This window comes from Gorilla gorilla, chromosome 15 (genome assembly GCF_029281585.2).
Source record: "Gorilla gorilla gorilla isolate KB3781 chromosome 15, NHGRI_mGorGor1-v2.1_pri, whole genome shotgun sequence".
Classification (NCBI taxonomy): domain Eukaryota; kingdom Metazoa; phylum Chordata; class Mammalia; order Primates; family Hominidae; genus Gorilla; species Gorilla gorilla.
The window spans coordinates 105,434,550-105,455,254 of NC_073239.2; the positions used below are offsets into that span (position 1 = coordinate 105,434,550).

General features: G+C 39.0%; 1 protein-coding gene and 1 long non-coding RNA gene across 6 annotated transcripts in view; one reads left to right on the top strand and one right to left on the bottom strand.

Annotated features, from left to right (window-relative positions):
• PTPN21 (protein tyrosine phosphatase non-receptor type 21) overlaps positions 1–20,705 on the bottom strand; it is an 88,542-nt gene that overhangs the window by 32,637 nt on the left and 35,200 nt on the right. For 4 of the 5 annotated variants that reach the window (XM_031001854.3, XM_063698100.1, XM_055361804.2 and 1 more), the window contains 6 exons: positions 18,699–18,868; positions 9,530–9,627; positions 6,909–6,976; positions 6,020–6,090; positions 2,863–2,950; positions 2,365–2,453 (listed from right to left, as the gene is read on the bottom strand). In XM_031001854.3, the coding sequence (XP_030857714.1) occupies positions 2,365–2,453; positions 2,863–2,950; positions 6,020–6,090; positions 6,909–6,976; positions 9,530–9,627; positions 18,699–18,868 (584 nt within the window). Of the gene's footprint in view, positions 1–2,364; positions 2,454–2,862; positions 2,951–6,019; positions 6,091–6,908; positions 6,977–9,529; positions 9,628–14,052; positions 14,184–18,698; positions 18,869–20,705 lie in introns of those variants that run through there. The other variant, XM_055361806.2, reaches the window with a different exon arrangement.
• LOC115930575 (uncharacterized) lies at positions 876–17,095 on the top strand. Its single transcript, XR_004067207.3, has 6 exons — positions 876–971; positions 2,407–2,613; positions 6,014–6,109; positions 11,037–11,100; positions 15,510–15,585; positions 16,591–17,095. It is a non-coding gene; the product is annotated as an uncharacterized lncRNA (long non-coding RNA).

Sequence of the window (20,705 nt, forward strand, 5' to 3'; positions counted from 1 at the left end):
TGTATCATTCTCATGTGTCAGATTTGCTTGATGGAAGATCCCTCTCTTAGCTGATTGCCAATGCCCCATTTATTCATTCAACAAAATAAAAGACACCTATTATAACAATGCCAGAAATTGCAGTAGGTCCTAGGGACACTAAGATTAGTGAGTTACAGTGCTTCCCTCAAATTCGCACAGTTGGAGGGGAAAGGTGGGAGAAAGAACACAGAAGCAAACAAGAACTTTTAAGTGCTGCAGGTATTAAAATAAGGCACAAAAGTGGGGGAGGTGTGCTCTGAAAAGCTTCAGGGTGAAGATAAATTTGAAATGCCAGGAACTCAAAGAGTGAACTATTCTGGAAGTGATCACTAGGATTCAAAATCTTATACTTTCTAATATTATCATATTAGCTTTTATATGTTAATATTTGATTTTATTACATAATCATAGAATTTTATAAAAAGAAAAAATTATGGAAGAAAAAATTTTATCCTTCTCCATTAGATTTATTTATTTTAAATGTATTAAAATAAAATCAACTTAGTACGGATTCCGTTGTTTGTTAAATCTAAAGATTATTAGCATCACATTAAGGCAACTGTGAAAATTCCTATCCAGTGATAAAGGAAGCCAGGTAGATGCCTCAAGTTTCCATGTGACACTTTGGCCACCATCAGAGCCCTGCTCTTCAGGTGAAGCCACGGATCCATTTTCCTCTTCTCTCCCTGACCCCCAACTCAGCATGTTGGGAAGGGTTAATATAAGTGGCTTGGGGACGAGGGAGCAACTGCCAAAGGGGAGCCACCGAGCCCAGGGCAGTGCATTCTAGGAATGGGGTTCTGCTCCCCAAGTGATGCGTACTCTCTGAGGTCATAATCACCATGGAGAATTCATGGCTCAAGAGGCAGTAAAGCAAAGGAAGTGAGGGAGGAGATGTCAGTTTAAAGAAAAAGCTCTTCAAAGGCCAAACTAGTTCTCAAGAAGAAATGGTAGGAGTGGTTTAGAAAGCTTGAGTAGTGTGTGTGTTGTGGGGCGGGCAGTGGGTAGGGGGTGGAGAGAATAAAAGCTGTTTAATACAGCGATTAAGAGCCCACGCATAAAGTGGAGGATCCAAGTTCTAGTCCTAGTTATGCCAGTTAATAACTGGGTCACCATGGACAAATCACAACTTTTCTAAGCCTCAATTATCACACGTGCAAAGTGGTGGTAATACCTACTGCTGAGAGTGTTATGAAGATTACACTAAAAAAAATTCACAAAAAATGCTCAGCATAGTTTATCTGACTCATGATAAGCACTCAACAAATGGTAGACACAAAGGAACCAAAAAACAAAAGTGACAGAATATGTTTTCCTGCCTTATAAAAACAATATAAGCTTTTGGTTGGACGTGAACTTTGGGTTTTCCAGATTACAGATTTTAAGGAATTAAAGGTAGGGATTGTACAATATGGTCCAACTTACTATCTTTAAGATACAAATTAGAACACAGAATACTATAAAGGAAATTAAAATCACCTGTAGTTTCATTGTTCAGAGTCAGTTACTATTAGCACATCGCTATATATTCTTTCCAACTTTCTTCACATTCCAAGATTTCCACGAATGAATACTATCTTTTTTTATATCGGCAAAAAAAAACCAACATTATAAAAAATAATTGAAATTTGCTTAGATACTGGTATTTTAGGAATTTTGGTACAAAACTAGAGTCAAAACAAAGCTCTATATTTTTCATAGGAAATAGCCCTTCAGGCTGGGCACAGTGGGCTCACATCTGGAATCCCAGCACTCTGGGAGGCAGGCAGATAGCTTGAGCCCAAGAGTTTGAGACTAGCCTGGGCAACATGGTGAAACTGTCTCTACAAAAAATACAAAAATTAGCCAGGCATGGTGGCATTAGCCTGTAGTCCTAGCCACTCAGGAAGCTGGGATGGGAGGATCACTTCAGCCTGGGAGGTCAAGGCTGCAGTGAGTGGTGACTGTACCACTGCACTCTAGCCTGGGCAACAGAGTGAGACCTTGCCTCACAATAAATAAATTAACCAATAAATAGCCTTGGAAACCAGAGCTCAAATTAAACACTCATATCAAAGCAAAGAATGGCTTCCATATGGCACAAAAAGGGTCACACATTTTTAAGCATTTTATAATAGGCCGTCATTATAGGCATTATACTCTGGACATTCAGTTTTGAAGAAAGCGGCTTATTGAAAAGGACTGTTGCATTCAGATGGTATTTTTTTCCTAGGAAGGGAATTATTTCTATTTTTTAATGAGACCTTGGTATAGACTTGTGAACAATTTAACTGCTGTAAGTACTAAAAAATGTATCACCAACAGGAGCCATAGAAAACATACAAAAAGAGGTAAGAAAAATACCTAAATACCACAGGATGCCTTCCATTCTTGTGTTTCACAAAGATACCTTCAAGACACGCTCCAATGGATATGTCACTTCCTTGGCTATCCTACAAGGAGAAAGCAGAAGAAGAAACACCCAGGAAGCAGATGCAGAGGAACTGCTGCTAGAGTTCCCTGGACTGGTTTCCCAGATGTGGAAAGTTCCGAAGACCTACAGAGTAACTATTCAGGAAGACAAAAGTCTGAATGAGATCTATGATCTTATAGGTAAGTATAAAAATTGAAAAAGTTTGGCCCTCCTTAGGAACTCTATTTTAAGACCATTTCAAAGTATGAACCACAAAATGGGAATGTGTTTTACCACAAAACTTTGGTCACCAGGACCTTAGCTTTTAAGTTTCCAGAGTTTTGCATGTCCTCAGCCTTTGCACATAAGGACATCCTTGGATTTCCCCATGATTTTCTCAAATTTGTAAGCCTAACTTTAAAGAGCCCCAGCCGCCAAGCCACACTTACCTTAGCAGGGTAGCTCTCTTCTCCATAGCCATCCATTCTCTCTACCTCCTGCATGTACAGCATTTCAGCATCAGGAGCTGTGAGCCCTCTGCAACCCAAAAGAAGCAAGATTGTTCACAAAGCAAGCTTAAAATGGTTTAAAATAAAGCTTTTCTTAAAACCTATATGTCAATTTAGCATAAGACATTATAAACATTTCACGTTTCTAAGCATCTATAATTGGCTATATCAATCTATTGATATTTACTGAAAACCAGTATGTGCAAAGCACTGTGCTGAATGCTGAGGGTATCACATGAGATCCTGCTCTCCATACTTAAGGCAGATGAGTGGGAAGGTGGGGGATAAAACAACTCCCTAAAAAATCTTAGGGTGAAATCTTGAACTTTTCTTAAACCACCAAGTAATTGCTTATTATCCCAAATATCAGGGCTGGGTATGGTGACTCATGCCTGTAACCGCAGCACCTTGGGAAGCCAAGGAGAAAGGACCACCTGAGGCCAGCAGTTTGAGACCAGCCTGGGCAACATAGTGAGACCCTGTCACTACAAAAAAAAAAAAAAAGTTTTAAATTAGCCAGGCATGGTGGTGCACATCTATAGTCCCAGCAGCTTGGAAGGCTGAGGTGGGAAGACTGCTTGAGCCCAGGAGTTCAAGGATGCAGTGAGCTATGATCGCTCCACTGCACGCCAGTCTGGGCAACAAAAAAACAAAAATGAAAACAAAAATAAAAACAACAAAATATCAGGCATTACTGAGAATTATGTGCTAAATGTCGAACGCAAGGAATAAAGGTACGAGGAGGCTACATGAAAACCCCTTTTTGCTCAGGTGAGTGCAACACTACTAGGATGGGTAGGAAGGCAGTGTGGGTAAAGGAGGAGTGCCCAAGTGCATGCAGACTTGCATCTCCAGCCTCATCTTCCGATGCTCCCCGCTGTCCTCAAGGCACCCACACTGCAGCCATCCCAAACTCTGCATCTCTTCAGATAGAATATGTTCCCTAGCCCCTCTGGGCTTTTGCACATGAGAGTCCCTCTTCTTGGTGTGCCTGTGACTCACTTGCGGACCTGGCCGATCCCTAATATCCTTCAAGACTCTGTCTATGCATCATTTCCTCTGGATCATCTTCTGGGATTCTCCAATGCCGCAGCTCCATGCAGTCCCAACACATTCCGCCCATACCCCTCTAACTGCACTCATTATCTTCTTATATGTATTATAATTACTATAGTTGGTTGTCCTGCCAGCCCTCATATTGCAGGGCTGGGAATGCACTCTTAGAAGACAAGAAATTATTCTATTTATCTTTGTGCCATAGCATCCAGCACTCTTACTCTGCTTAATGCAGAATAAGAACACTAAGCTATCTTTTAAGGAAATGCACAAATGAATAAATGGAAGTGACAAAAGGCAGGACAATGTGTGCCTGAGGGACCAATTAAGCTAGAAAAGAAATGGTTCATGTGGTTCTGCTGTCCAGCAGAAGGTAAAGCTAGGAAGGCAGGATTTAACCAACTTGTGGGAGGCCTTTAATCCCAGGGTAATGAACTTGGGCTAGTAGAAAGCATGAAAATACCCATGAGTGGAAGGAGAAGGAGAGAGGTAAGAGGAAACTGATATTCTAGGGAGATTAATCTTTTGTGAGTCACTGTGTGGATTTGAGTGGAGAGAGACTAGAGGCAAAAGTTTATTTTATTTGGAAGGGGATAAAAGCAATAGGTTCTAATGAAACTAATCTGCTTTCAATTCCCACCTCTACCACACGTAGAGGTAACTAAATCTTTTTTTTTTTTTTTTGCCCTGTCACCAGACTGGAGTGCAGTGGCACGATCTCAGCTCACTGCAACCTCCACCTCCCAGGTTCAAGCGAATCCCCTGCCTCAGCCTTCTGAGTAGCTGAGACTACCGGTGCATGCCACCACACCTGGCTAATTTTTTGTATTTTAGTGGAGACAGGGTTTCAACATGTTTGCCAGGATGGTCTCGATCTCCTGACCTCGTGATCTGCCCACCTCAGCCTCCCAAAATGCTGGGATTACAGGCGTGAGCCACTGCTCCCGGCCAGAGATAACTAAATCTTTTTGAGCTTGGTTTCCCCATCTGGTAAGATGGAGATAATAATGTTTATCTTAATGAGTAGTTATAAGAATTTAATGATAGAGTACAGACAGTCCTCAACTTATGATGATGGTTCAACTGAATGACTTTCAACTTTACAGTGGTACAAAGGTGATACAAATTCAGTAGGAACTGTACTTCGAGGACCCACACAACTATTCTGTTTTTCACTTTCAGTACAGTATTCAACAAATTATACGAGATATTCAACATTATAAAATATATTACAGGCTTTGTGTTAGATGATTTTGCCCAACCGTATGCTAATGTAAGTGTTCTGAGAACACGTAGGGTAGGCTAGGGTAAGCTATGATGTTCAGCAGGACCGGTGTATTAAATACATCTCGACTTAAGAGTATTTTCAACTTACTATGGGTTTATCAGGACTTAACCCCATCACAAGTCAAGGAGCATCTGTATGTGGAACTGTGTGGTAGTTGGTTTAGAATAAGACTTAGCATTATCCAGAAGAGTATTTTTTCTTACAGGCAACACAGAGATTCATCATGAAAGAATGTCAATATGTACAAGCATACAAAGGTATGCAGAAGCATAGTTCAGAGTAATAAGCACCATAGCTCTTAGCATAGCTCCCCAGGTGACAGACACAGCTTCCATAGGTATAGAGAGGGAAGTAACCCTGTACTTGCTAAGCTGTATCATAAAAGAAAACAAATCATCCTAATTTTACGTTAACCTATACAGGTTTGTTTGAGGTTATCAAACAAACCTTTACTATATGCAGTAAAAAATGGGCACCCTTCAATGACTGGCTGCTTTCAACTTCCTCAGTGTCCTCACTGGTAAAACATGGACAATAAATGAGTAATATGGGTAAGTGCTTACTTAGAACAGCACATGACACATAGTGAGTGCTATATAAATGTTGGCTACTTGTAATAGTAGCGGCAGTAATGTTCCAAATTTAGTTGGGCAAATAAATATTAATCATGTAAATTAAATATTTAATTGAATATTTCAAATTCAAGCAGACATTGGTTCTATGCTATTTCCATGTCTTATTTCTTAGAGTTACCTGTATTTCTGATGTAGTAAGGCCACTTTTTGGGTTGCTTCTTCCAATACTTTTTCATCTTGTAACCATCCCTGAAGAAAACACACAGTGGTAAGTATGTGACAATTCACCCCAATTTCTTAGAAGGAATCATGGCCATTGACTGTTAATGACTCTCGTCACTATCAGGCAAAATTATGACTATTGTTACTATATGGGAGCTTTGCTTACACAGGTAATCATCTTTCTAAGGAATTAACTGGCTTCTCACAAGAGCCAAAAAAAAAAAAAACTTGCCCCACCTTCTCAATCCCAGGGAAAGTTTCAGCTGAGTTATTTCAAGTTGGTGACAGTAGTTAGCCAGTCCTGAGCCCAGCAAGATAAAAACATCTTGTGCGTTCTCTGGCGCTGTGTAGACACTCAGAACAGCATACCACACCTTCCTTAGTTGTTGCAATGCAATTTCCATGTCCCTTCCATCAGTAATGACTTCATAAAAGTAGAAGGCACTGTCTTTGTCATCTACTTTTTAAATTGCTGATGAGAAGCGACATTCATTCCTCAATATAATTTTGTAAGGTTTCAAACCTTCAGTTAAAAGCAAAACCTGTGCATGCTTCCTGAGAAGCTGAAAATGAATCCTTCTTTTTAAACTCACATTCAAATAGAAAACAAATGTCTCCAGGCACAGTGCAGTGACTACGGACCCTTCAGTTTCTGTGGGTTCACAAGGACCAAGATGACTACAACAGGGAAAGCAGTCACACTTGAGATGTTTATAAGAGGGAATTTTTTGTTATAATCCTATTCCTGACAGTAAGTCTATCATACGGATTTCATTTCAGGGATTATTAAGGGTATAGGAATAAACTGTTTCTTTTAAAAGGCCCAGTGTCAAAAGAAGTCTTACCACAGGAAACAAGGCAAATTTCTGAAGAAAGTCCTGGGATTCATACTGATCAAAGTCACCAAAATCCGCTATATAGAATGACAAATATTCATATGTTAATTATATTTAAATTGCATTGCAGAATATGCACAACAAAATTCAACATGCAGTATATCTAGATGGTATGCTAATATTTCAGAAGTCAAATTTGTTATAGCTATATAAAGTATATTTTAAAAGTATCTTTTTAAAAATGTTAATTAGGTATATATGAGTCTTGGCTTGGAAAAATGCCTATGAATTAAATAAAAAAACAAGTTGCAAGCTGTATGTAATATGATCTCATTTTACAGTTAAAATGCAAAGAAAACCTACCCTGTAATCATATATGCTTGCTTATGTACAGGAAAATGTCAAGGAGAAACCAAATTGTCAACAGTACTGATGACCTCTGGGGAATGGACTTAGACCACTTGAATATATTACAGGAAGATATATTTGTTTTGAAATTTTTAATTTTTTTAAAAAAATTGACAATTCAGCAAAATGCTTATGAAAAAGTAATTCTTAAAGCCAAAAATGATACTTAAGAAAATCTAAAGTACCTTGAAAAGGAATGTGGCTCCATGTGCATCAGGCATTTGTTTAAAAATGATACATGTCTCCATGCCTGCTTATAGCTGAAGGAGTTTTATTAATAATTATTCCGATTAAATTTCACTCCCAAGGCTAAATGGCAGTTATTGTTTGAAATAATGCCCCGTCAGAAATCTTCCCAGCCAGGCACAGTGGCTCACACCTATAATCCCAGCACTTCAGTAAGCCAAGGAGGGAGGATAGCTTGAGCCAAAGAGTCTGAGACCAGCCTAGCAACATAGCAAGACCCTATCTCTACAAAAAATTTTAAAAATCAGCCAGGCATGGTAGCGCACACCTGTAGTCACAGCTACTTGGGAGGCTCAGGTGGGAGGATCACTTGAGCACAGTAGGTTGTGGCTGCAGTGCGCCACGATCACATCACTGCACTCGAGCCTGGGCAACAGAGTAAGACTGTCTCCAAAAAAAGGAAAATACACACATACATGTAAATACATACATATCAGACATGTAAAAATGAAAAAAATAATTCAAAAATGCTGGTGAAATGCAGAATCTTTATTTATATATGTACATTTTAAAGATGAGGTCTTGCTATGTTGCCCAGGCTGGTCTCGAACTCCTGGACTCAAGCAATCCTCCCACATTGGCCTCCCAAAGTGCTGGGATTAGAGGCGTGAGACACCGCACCCAGCCATCTTTATCTATTATGATTGATGATATTACTGCATAATTCAGGACAACCATTTAAGAAACCAAACAAGTGGGAGTGGGGTGAGGGATAAAAGACTATACATGGGGTACAGGGTACACTGCTCAGGTGATGGGTACAGCCAAATCTCAGAAATCACCACTAAAGAACTTATTCATGTAACCATAGCCAGCCACGGTGGCTCACATCTATAATCCCAGCACTTTGGAAGGCTGAGGCAGGTGGATCACCTGAGGTCAGGAGTTTGAGACCAGCCTGGCCAACATGGTGAAATCCCATCTTTACTAAAAATACAAAAATTAGTTGGGTCTGTGTGGTGGCAGGTATCTGTAATCCCAGGTACTCGGGAGGCTGAGGCAGGAGAATCGCTCGAACCCAGGAGGCGGAGGAGGTTGCAGTGAGCCGAGATCGTGCCACTGCACTCCAGCCTGGTCCATAGAGTGAGACTCCATCTCAAAAAAAAAAGTAACTAAATAAATAAGAAGAACTTATTCATGTAAGCAAACACCATCTGTTCCCCAAAAACCTACTGAAATAAATAAAAAGAAACCAAACATATGAAGTGTACTTAAACTGTAAGTGAATATAACCTCATCAAACTCACTGACTGGCATATCTTTGTTCTTAAAATATGACCTATTAGCAGATAAAGTCTTTGAACTAGATGAATACATAGCATAGTATTAATAAATGTATATGTATATAGTCATGTGTCACTTAAGGATGGGAATGTGTTGAGAAAGGCATCATTAGATTTTGTCACTGTGCAAACATCAGAGTATACTTACACAAACCTAGGTGGTGCAGCCTACTCCACACCTAGGCTATATTGTATAGCCTACTACACACCTAGGCTATATTGTATAACCTATTGCTCATAGAAGCCTATACAGCATGTTACTGTACTGAATACTGTAGGCAACTGTAAAACAATGGTATTTGTGTATCTAAACACAGAAAAGGTACACTAAAAATAGTGTTACAATTTTATGGGACCACTGTCCTATATGAGGTCTTTTGTTGAATGAAATGTCATTCGGCATATGATTGTACATATGTGTGTGTATACACACATATATACATACTTCTATTTATTGTACTGTTTGCTCTGTTGACCTATAACATGATTAACTTCCAGAAGTCTCATATTTCATTGAGGTATTCCAAGTTCATTTTTTCCCAAAAGGAAGCCCCTTAGATAACAGAATATTTCACGAATATATAAACACTACTAAAGATGTATATAGATAGTTAACTTAAAGATCCCTTGCTATTTTGTTGTAACACATTTTAATCTGATAGAACCATTTCATTATGAATTGATCTTATTTACCTTGAACAGCTAAGCCTGCTAGCTGAATTGCTTGTTCTAAGGTACAAGGAATACTTCCTTCCAATATATCTTTCTTCAATTGCAGATAATACTGATACCTATAAAAAATGTCAGTTGTATAAGGTCAATGTCAATATTATCTCATTGAGACACAATGCATTTAACCATAATTTGGTAGAGAAGCATAAACCAGTGAAATAAAACCTTAATCCCACATGGTTTTTTTTTTTTTTTTTTTTTTTAGATAGGGTCTCCCTTTGTTGCCCAGGCTCGAGTGCAGTGGCATGATTACTGCTCATTGTAGCCTCAACCTTCCTAAGCTTAGGTGATCCTCCCACCTCAGCCTCCTGAGTAGCTGGGACTACAGGTGCACACCACTATGCCTGACAAATTTTTCTATTTTTTATAGAGATGGGAGTTTCACCATGTTGCCCAGGCTGTTCTCGAACTCCTGGGCTCAGGCAATCCTAGTGCTTGGATTCAAAATGTTGGGACTACAGACATGAACCACCACACAGAGCCCCTAGACGGTTTCAAACAAGGATGAGAAAGTCCTCAACCACATGACACTTACACATATACTTTAATCAATCTAATGAGTTACTTATCCCAGATTATAGTTATTTCAAAATTAAAACGATCCTATAAGACAATTAGTCATCTGCTTCATGCCCTGTTAAACAGTCCCTACAATTTCTTTTTAGTTGGAGAAATGGAAAGCCAGTGGCTAATCTTTACTTTAAAAACTCTGACTAGTAACTTAGTAATATAAGAGTTTGCTTACCTTGTTTGGTAGAAGTTCCCTAGCACTGGAAAATAAAGCCAGAGAAAAATGGTTTCTGATATTTCAGACCAGGCTGATATTAAAATGTTTCTGATGAAATCCCTCAAAACAGCTGTTAAGATGCTTTCTTAACATCTGGTAATGTGGGTTTACTTCTGTTTACCACCCTGTTTGTACTTTCAATATATAGGGCATCAGTTACCAGAACAAGGTTTAGAGTCAAGTAGACCTGAACTCTCCAAATTAGTATTCTCCACGAACTTGGGCAAGTCATAATCTGGTGAATTTAAATTCTATCACCAGTAAAATGAGGGTACCATCACCCCTTCACAGGACTGAACATACTCAAATAATAATATATGTGAAGGACCAAGAGCATAGCCGGCTAACAGCAGCTGTTATCAATCACGTACTTGAAGCCACTCACTTCTCCATTTTGATAAAGCTCTAGAGTGAAGATTTACTAATTCCTTTTATTTATTTTCTCAACAGGTAATTACTGGGGTCTATTGTATGTTAAGCATTATTCTAGATGCTGGGGATACCGTACTAAATGGAAATCACAGACACTCTGCCAGTGCAGTCTATGGAGCCACCTGGAATCCAAACTGTCCTCCGTATTTGGTGCCTGTGAAGTGCAACCCAGTTACAGTTCATGTTTGAATTCCTCTGATAGCCCACCCCTTTAATCATTTCATATGAGTCTTTATCATCTTATTTCAGCCACAGACATGTAAACCTCTGTTCTTTATTACTGAAGAACCTGACCAAAACACCATCCATTCAAGTAAGAAGAATTTGGATCCAGCTTTTCTCCTTCCACCTGCTAACAGCCAAATCCATGGATTTCCCTCTATAGCTAATGGGATGCTAGCAGTTCTGGGATCCACCAAAGAGAAAAACTTGAGATTTTCTATATGGCAGCTCCTTTCAGAAGCTTATCTGAGGGAGAGCGTGTTTAGGGAAGTCTATCTATTGAACATGCTATTCACATATTCCATTCTAAATATTCTAGGACTTTTCCTTAAATCAAAAACACTAGAAAGGGCTGGGTGCAGCGGCTCATGCCTGTAATCCCAGCATTTTGGGAAGCCAAGGCGGGCAGATCACTTGAGGTCAGGAGTTGGAGACCAGGCTGGCCAACATGGTGAAACCCCATCTCTACTAAAAATACAAAAATTAGCCAGGCGTGGTGGCACATGCCTGTAGTCCCAGCTACTTGGGAGGCTGAGGCAGGAGAATCGCTTGAACCCAGGAAGCAGAGGTTGCAGTGAGCTGAGATGGTGCCATAGCACTCCAGCCTGGGCATCACAGAGAGACTCTGTCTCAAAACAAAAAACAAAAAACATGAAAAAGCAACATACTTGGACCCAATTAATGTAGCCTTCCACAAAAATATTTTTGCCTTACATTATACTGTTATGAGAATTGATTCTTCCATATTTGCTCTAACTTATTCATTTCTGGTTCAATGTCTTATATAAAAATCACACCTCAAAGTTTCTGTTTAAATGCTATACCAGGAAAATGTATCATGCTTGCAAACAGGTATGCTTCTTTGTGTTACATAATGAATGGTGGAACTCATATTTCTTCTTTTGCTTTGGCTGCCATTAAGCTCACAGCTAAAATCCAGGCATAATCGCACTCATTATTATCCCTCTTAATTGCTTTCTCCACTATTTAATAATAGTTACCTTTAAGTGATGAAGAGCTGGAGCTCAGAGATTAAGCAACATGCTCAAATGCACAGAGCCAGACTGAGCTGGAGTCTGAATCCCCAGGTCTCAATGACCCAAAGGTCTTGTTCTTAACCACGACAAATCTACAGTTATAGATATTTCTAGTATTTTTATTCATTTAGTATTTTACATGACAGTCCACAAAACACAATGGTTGAGAGCAAGGACTCAGGAGCCAGCCTGCTTGAGTCCCAGTTCCAGTACATACTAGCAGTGGGACCTTGGGCAAGGTGTTCAACCCTTCTGTGTCTTGGTTTCCTCATCTACAAAATAGAGATAATAGCACCTACGTCACAGGATTTGTTATGAGAATTAAATTAATAAAGTACTTGGGACAGTGTCTAATATACAGTAAAAAACATAAGTGGTTGTTATTATATGATCCCTCAAATCCTTTAATGGAAGCAACTAAGGATGGATGAATGGATGGATGGATGGATACAAAGACAGATAGATTTTTTTTTTTTTTGAGACAGGGTCTTGCTCTATAGTCCAGGCTGGAGTGCAATGGCGTAATCAGGGCTCACTACAGCCTCAACCTCCTGGACTCAAGTGATCCTTGAGCCTCAGCCTCCTGAGTAGTTGGGACCACAGGTGTACACCACCACACCTGGCTAAATTTTTTAATTTTTTGTAGAAACAGGGTCTCTCTATGTTGCCTGGGCTGGTCTCAAATTCCTGAGCTCAAGCGATCCTCCCACTTCGGCCATCCAAAGTGCTGGGATTACAGGCATGAGCCACCACACCCAGCCATAAATATGTTTTTCTTAAAGAATTATTTACTGTAGGAGTAGATGGCCAAGAAATTACACTTCAATGACATTATCACTTTCTACTAAAGTGATTAAAAAAAAAACACTTTTTGCTAAAATTTCTACATATTGGTGGGGCTGAAGATGGCTTATAAATATGTTATTTCAATATTTTTGCAGGCCTGCTGCGGTGGCTCATGCCTGTAATCCCAGCACTTTGGGAGGCTGAGGCAGGTGGATCACGAGGTCAGGAGGTCGAGACCATCCTAGCCAACATGGTGAAACCCCATCTCCACTAAAAAATACAAAAATTAGCCAGGCATGGTGGTGGGCACCTGTAATCCCAGCTACTTTGGAGGCTGAGGCAGAATTGCTTGAACCCAGGAGTCGGATGTTGCAGTGAGCCAAGATAGCGCCACTGCACTCCAGCCTGGCAACCAAGCAACAAGAAGAATGAAATAATAGGAAAAAAACAAAGCAGTAATAAAATGTAACATGCAGACCTGAATTCAAAACTGTCAGCCAAGGAATAAAAGAAATTGCATGTTTTGATTCAAAAGCAAGTATTCCATAAACTTGCCCGAAAGTCAAAACATGCTGATTAAATATTTTATCTAAATCTTTATGAAGTTACTGATCAACTTTCCAATATAAAATATTTCATACAATATATGACAATAATTATATAATAAATTAGGTGACCCCATTTTGCACAACAGAAATTCCAAATAATGTATGAAGAGGCAGCCTTTTTTCTTCATCTGTTTTTCTTAGACTAGTAATAGAAGGCAATGTGTAGGCATCGGCACTTTTATTTTTTAAGTTTTATTTTGGAAATTCTGAAACATACGTATAGACATTAAGTATAGTCACCCCATCTCCTTATCATGGTGCCTCACCCATCAATCTTATGCCTACCACGTTTTCTGCATCCATCCTGTCCTTTGCCCCCTCCACCGCCAGTGTTTTACAGCAAATCCCAGACATCGTGCCACCTGTAAGTACTTCAGTACATATCCCTAAAAGGTAAGCTTTATTTTTTAAAAATGTAATTACATTTTTATCACACCCAACAAAATGACCATCTTCATACTACCCAATACCTGATTCATATGCAATTTTCATGATTGCCTCAAAAATGCATTTTTACAATTTCCTTAAATTAGAATCCAAACAAGGTCTACAGATTACATTTAATGGATGTTTCTAAATCTCTCTTGCTATAAGAAAGAAAGTTTTTATTACCTTTTATTTTCATGTTATTAACAGAAATGGAGCCATTTGTCATGTAGAATTTCCTGCCTTCGGGACTTTTCTGATTGTAGTCTCATGGGGTCATTTGGCAAGTTTACATGTTCTCACATCTTTCCTGAAAACTAATCATCAGATTTAGAGCAGCACTGTCTAACAGAACATTCTGCAGTGATAGAAATTATCTATATCTGCACTGCCCAATATAGTAGCCATTAGCCACATGTGGCTATTCAGTACCTGAACTGTAGCTAGTGCAAGAAAATTTTTAATTGTATTAATTTTAATTAACTTTAGCCACATGTAGCTAACAACTACCTTACTGAACAGTGCAGACTAGAAGCTTGCTTCGATACAAGTTCATTTTAGTCATTTTCATCAGTGGTGCCTGGTACTTCCTGATGCATCACATCAGAAGAAATGGTATTTGGTTGTCCCACTTACAGTGACGCTGACATTGCCCACTGAGTTCAGATGATGCCAGCCTGTTCCCTTTACCCAAAGGTTTTAGCCAATACTGATGATTGTTACCTCTTTATATAGTCTATAAAGAAAAGATAGGATAAACTTAATGCCATTCAGAGTAACGTATTATACTCTAGTAAGTTTCAAACGTGACCAATGAGGTTTTTTTTAAAGTATTATGAATTCATGAATTTTAAGATATATTTGGTATGTTTTAATCCATGCAGTTGTATTCTTTTTTTTGTTTTGTTTTGTTTGAGATGGGCTCTCACCGTCGCCCAGGCTGGAGTGCAGTAGCGTGATCTCAGCTCACTGCAACCTCCGCCTCCCAGGTTCAAGGGATTCTCCTGTCTCAGTCAGCCTCCTGAGCAGCTGGGATTACAGGTGTGCGCCACCACACTTGGCTGATTTTTGTATTTTTAGTAGAGATGGGGTTTCACCATGTTGGCTAGGCTGGTTTCAAACTCCTGACCTCAAGTGATCCACCCACCTTGGCCTCCCAAAGTGCTGGGATTACAGGCGTGAGCCACTGTGCCCAGCCCAGTTGTATTCTTTATGATGGTCAAAATTTCCAAGCTTTGTGCAGTGGTAGTATCATAGCCAGCGAGGTTTATCTGAGGCACGATTATCGACAATTGAAACAAAACGTCCTCTTTTGCAAGTAAAACCTCCAGGCACCAAAGTGTTTGCTCGCTCTGCCATGTGAGGACCCAGCCAGAAGTTCTGCAAGCCAGGAAGGGAACCCTCATGAGACCTCAACCATGCTCAGATCTCCAAACTGAGAAAATACATCAGCTACCCAGTCTATAATATTTTGTTATGGCAGCCCATGCTAAGATATATTTGCAGGTCGTTTTTGCTAGATATATAATCATTGCCTCATATTTCCTTTCCTTGAGGATGTTAAATGTTACTTTTTTGTCTGTTGGCATGAAGTGTTTTTCCAGAAGTCTGATACCAATCTTATTTTCTTAATTTTATAATAGTTTTAGTCTGGATGCCCAATTTCTGGTGACTTTGCAGAATGTGTTGGCGCTGATTGCTCTGGACTGACCATACCAGGTACACAGTATGCCTTTTCAATAGAGAGCTTCAAGTCATTTTCCTTTCAAGGAAGTTTTTAGAATGTGTTATAGCTAGAATATATAATTTGTTATATAGTTTTTGGAATTTGTTCTTTGCCAATGTTTTGCCTTAAATCATACTGTTAGAAGAATGTTTTGGCTTTTTCCTTTAGGGAAACCTATTACATCTGTTTTTTATCTTGTCTTCTATACTTTTATAGTTTCTATCATTTCAAAATTTCTAATTGTTTTTGCAGCTATTTTCATATTCACCTGTTACACAGATGAATTATTCCCAAGCTTTTCTAATTCAGATTTAAATGGTTCTTTCATATCATGTTATTTTCTTAATTTTTTAAGTTCATTTTGTAGTATCAGGTGGCAGTTTTCTGCTGCTTTATGGTCATATTTTTCTGTTAAGTATGCACTTTCTGAAGATGTATTATTCAGATTGTTGTTCTCCCCCTTTGTTTTCTTTTTTCTTTTTTTTTTTTTTGAGACAGAGTTTCACTCTTGTTGCCCAGGCTGGAGTGTAGCGGTGCCATCTCGGCTCGCTGCAAACTCCGCCTCCCGAGTTCAAGCAATTCTCCTGCCTCAGCCTCCCGAGTAGCTGGGATTACAGGCATGTGCCACCACACCTGGCTAATTTTGTATTTTTAGTAGAGACGGGGTTTCTCCATGTTGATCAGGCTGATCTCGAACTCCCGACCTCAGGTGATCTGGCCCCCTCAGCCTCCCAAAGTGCTGGGATTACAGGTGTGAGCCAGCACGCCTGGCCTTCCCCCTTTGTTTTCTTCCAATATCTTTGAGTGGGTTTTTTTAGAACACAATTTTTGAGGTATAATTGGCATACGAATAAGCTGTTCGAATTTCAAGTGTACAATTTGGACACATATATATATCCATGAAACCATCACTATAAGATGAGGCACATACTGACCAACTGCAAAAGTTTCCTTGCACCCCTCATAATCTTTCTCTCCAATTCCTACCCCATTCCTAGGAAACCACTCATCTGCTTTCTGACTATGGATGTGATAGACAGAACTCTGGATATCTTGGACCAAGAGGTAACCTAGTGCATGGGAAGGATGCGCTGAGGATGCTGGAGCACTAAGAGAAAGAGCGAGCATCCTTGAAGACTCTGTGGAGCTGTCAGACAAGCTCTGCAAGGCTGACTTCTGAACTTCTCTCACAGAAGTCAATGATATTTAGGGTTTTTGTTATATATAGCTATACTTAATCCTTACTGATACAACTTCTCTATCAGGTGCTCCTATACCTAATCGATGAGCAATCCTATTGATTGACTCTAATAGGCCCATTCTCTCTCAATCCAGCTAATGCCTTTCTGTTCAGTTATATATTGTAAACCTATGCCTAGATTATGGCACAGGTATTCCTAAACTGGTGTCCTGCCTATAGTCTTGCCATCTCTGATCTACCTTCTATGATGGGTGATCTTCGTGAAATGTAAATTAAATGATTCCATTAAATTTGAAAATCTCTTCCTCATTGTACCATGACTTTATTGCTAATGCCTATTTTTAAAACCTCCTTAGGTAATACCTGAAACTTCCTGAAGACATGTAATCATTTTGATTATTCTCCCTGCTTTGCAAAAACTATTCCCTCTAGAACATTTCTAAAGTCAATTTAAAAGTCAGTCTCTCTACCTTTCCTGTTCAAGTTCCCCTTGCCCCACCCCTAGGAATCCACAGCTTTAATTAAAGCATTTATTTTCATAGGATACTGTAACTATTTATATGAACTGCCAATTCCACCAGACTGTGACCAGCTCCTCCAGGGTGGGATTAAAGCATATTCACCTCCCAACTCTATTCAACACAATTCTTAGAGCATATCTTCAGTAAATGTTTAAATGAGTTAAAGTGATCAGTTCAGGCTTTTTCCTTCTGGCTTCCACTTTTCTCTTCAATATTTCTATCTCAGACTTTTACAGTCAGTTTGTGTTTATACTACCACTGGATCCTACTGCTTTGACTTTCCATTCTCTCCTAATCATTAACTGGCAGACTCAAACAGCACTCCACAAACACGGGACAGTACCAGGTTCTTACTATCTGCAAGGCACTGTGTAAGATATCATTAAGTAAAGCTAAAGAAAACACGGGCTTAAAACCTAGGAAAAAGATACACGCACAATCCTAATAACAGGGTATGACAATTACCATCTTAACACAAGTAGAATCAAATTCTAGGTGGTAAGCCAAAACTCATTCTATCCTGGGGTCATAGATGCTTCATGGAGGAGGTACCTTCTGAACCACAACTCAGGAGGCAAACAGGATTCCAGTAAATACATGTGAGAGAAAGATCTAGGACACAAAGATGAAAGGGCGTGCAGCATGTTTCGGGCCCTTGAAGTAGCACAGCTACTTCATTTTTGAACATATTTAACGTTCAAAAGTAACATTAAATAGGGTTAAAAAGGTAAGGTAGTGATGGGATTCAGAGAACTTTGAAAGGCAGGCTCAATAACTCAAATTTTATTCCTTTTTACGTTGTCTTCAGGGGGAAAAAGAATAAGAACACTTAGTTCCTCTATTCTGCTCCTTAATATCATCTTCCCTTTCTGCTTTTGTCCCTATTAAGTGCACTTATTGGCCAAAATTTCCTGATCTTAAACACTTCCCTCCCTCTCCTCTGTACTCCCTCCCCAACCTGCCTACAGAATATAGCTAGAGGCAGAGAATTCTAGGAGCCTTTCAGCACATTTCCTTGAGGAATGAAGACAGATTTTGTAACTAATTTTCTAAAATCTCTTCTCTCCTTTCCTTGTTACAAAAGATCAGAAACAAAACAACAAAAACATTAAAGGTAACATCACTACAAGAAGAGTTCACAGAGAGGGTGAATCCATCATTTTTCCCTTTAATTATTCCTTTGTGCCTAGTGAACCCATAAGTTACCCAACATGCAGTAAAACACTCTGACATGCCACATATGAGAATCTCTTTGTAATACCATGGCTAAAAATGTGGGGCGAGAGGGCAAAGTTTCAAACTTATCTTCTGACTTCAACCTTAGTTTCACTTTTTACATCTCACTAGACTATTTCCTAAAAACAAACGGCATGTAATTTCTCACCTGGTAATCTCCTGCTGCAGCTGAGAAACTGAAGGCACATAAAACACCACTCCAAAATAGACGGTAGGTTCCAATGCATATTTATCCAGCTGCTTCTTCAAAGGTTTTTCCAAATCTACCCACCGGCGCTGATTTTGCTTGTTGTAGTACCAGAGGCTGAAGTAAGTGACCTGGAAAGACAGAAGGTCACTGAAGGAGGCAATAACATACAAAAGGATTTCAATGACTTCAGTCACACTAATCCCTGACCTGTGACCAAATGACAGCAGTCTCTTATTGCCTTTCTTCTCAGAGAAGAACAACAGCAAAAACTGAAGGAAAAAAAGGAGGTAAGACCTATCTGTAACTAGCTACTCATATTCAGGAAACAGAGGCAAAAACTCAGTTGCTCTTGCATATCATTTACTGAACTCTGAACCAAAAAAATACATTCACGACCTAGACACTGGAATGTAGTGGGTGCTACTCAATTTTATATGCAGATTTTAACAACAACAAAAATACAGAAGAATTTATCCTTGGTTTTTCAATTACTAAAACACTAAATTTATCATATATATGTATATATACAGGTGTATATATACGTATATATACACATACACACACATATGTATATATACATATGTGTGTATATATGTGTGTATGTGTATATATACTATATATACTAGTGTGTATATACTAGTGTATATACACTATATATAATGGTATATATATGTATATGTGTATATATGTGTGTATGTGTATATATACTATATACTAGTGTGTATATACTAGTGTATATACACTATATATGGTATATATATATGTGTATATGTGTATATATACTATATATACGTGTGTGTGTATGTGTATATATATATACATATATATATATTTTTTTTTTGAGATAGATTCTCACTCTGTTGCCCAGGCTACAGTGCAGTGGCGCAATCTCAGCTCACTGCAACCTCCGCTTCCCAGGTTCAAGTCATTCTCCTGCCTCAGCCTCCAGAGTAGCCAAGATTATAGCATGCACCACCACACCCAGCTAATTTTTTGTATTTTTAGTAGGGACAGGGTTTTACCATGTTGGTCAGGCTGGTCTCGAACTCCTGACCTCAGTTGATCCGCCCACCTCGGCCTCCCAAAGTGCTAGGATTATAGGCATGAGCCACCGCACCCAGCCTCATAATTAATATTTTTAAATAATCATAACTGGGGTTCTACCCAGTAGAATGCTGAGTAAGCAGTGTTAAACCAACTTTTCACTACTCTTATTTTTGGTTTCTATAAAAGAAATTATTTCATGTAAGTACCATGAATTCTAGTATTCAGATGCAATTCCAGCTCTTCTTTATCCCTTTGTCCCCAAAATTTCATTAGATGCACATTTAAAACAATTATAATGCTGTGAAGGTGAATTCTCTCTCTCCCTACACACACACACACACATACACACACACACAGAGTGCATGAGAAAAGCTATGACTAATGCAGTAAAATAACGTTAGTGTATTACTCAGAAGTTTAAAGAAAATGCCCGGATGTCTCAGCATTTAGATCTCCCTTGCTGTGAAATGAAACCGTTAAGATAAATCAATACTAGCCCTGGGCCTGGTCAACCTGAAAGGATATTAATGCACTTATGAGCTGAAATGACAGCCTCAAGCCACTGCTAATACTTGCCTCAAAATCGATCTACAGATTAAGACAATTGGAAAATCACTGCTTTGTAGTTGCACACTCCAGAATAACACTGTCCCAACAGAACTTAGTGTGATGATGGAAATTATCTAGATCTGCACTGTCCAATAAAGCAGCCACTAGCCACATGTGGCTACTGAGTACTTGAAATGTGGTAGTGTCACCGAGGAGCTGTATTTTTAATATACAATTTTAATTGACTTAAATAGCTGCAAGTATCTAGTGGCTACTGTATTGGATAGTATAGATTTAAAGCAACAAGAAAACTGAGAAATAATAGAACATTTCTTTGACCTGCAATCCTCATTCAAGTAAAAAATAAAA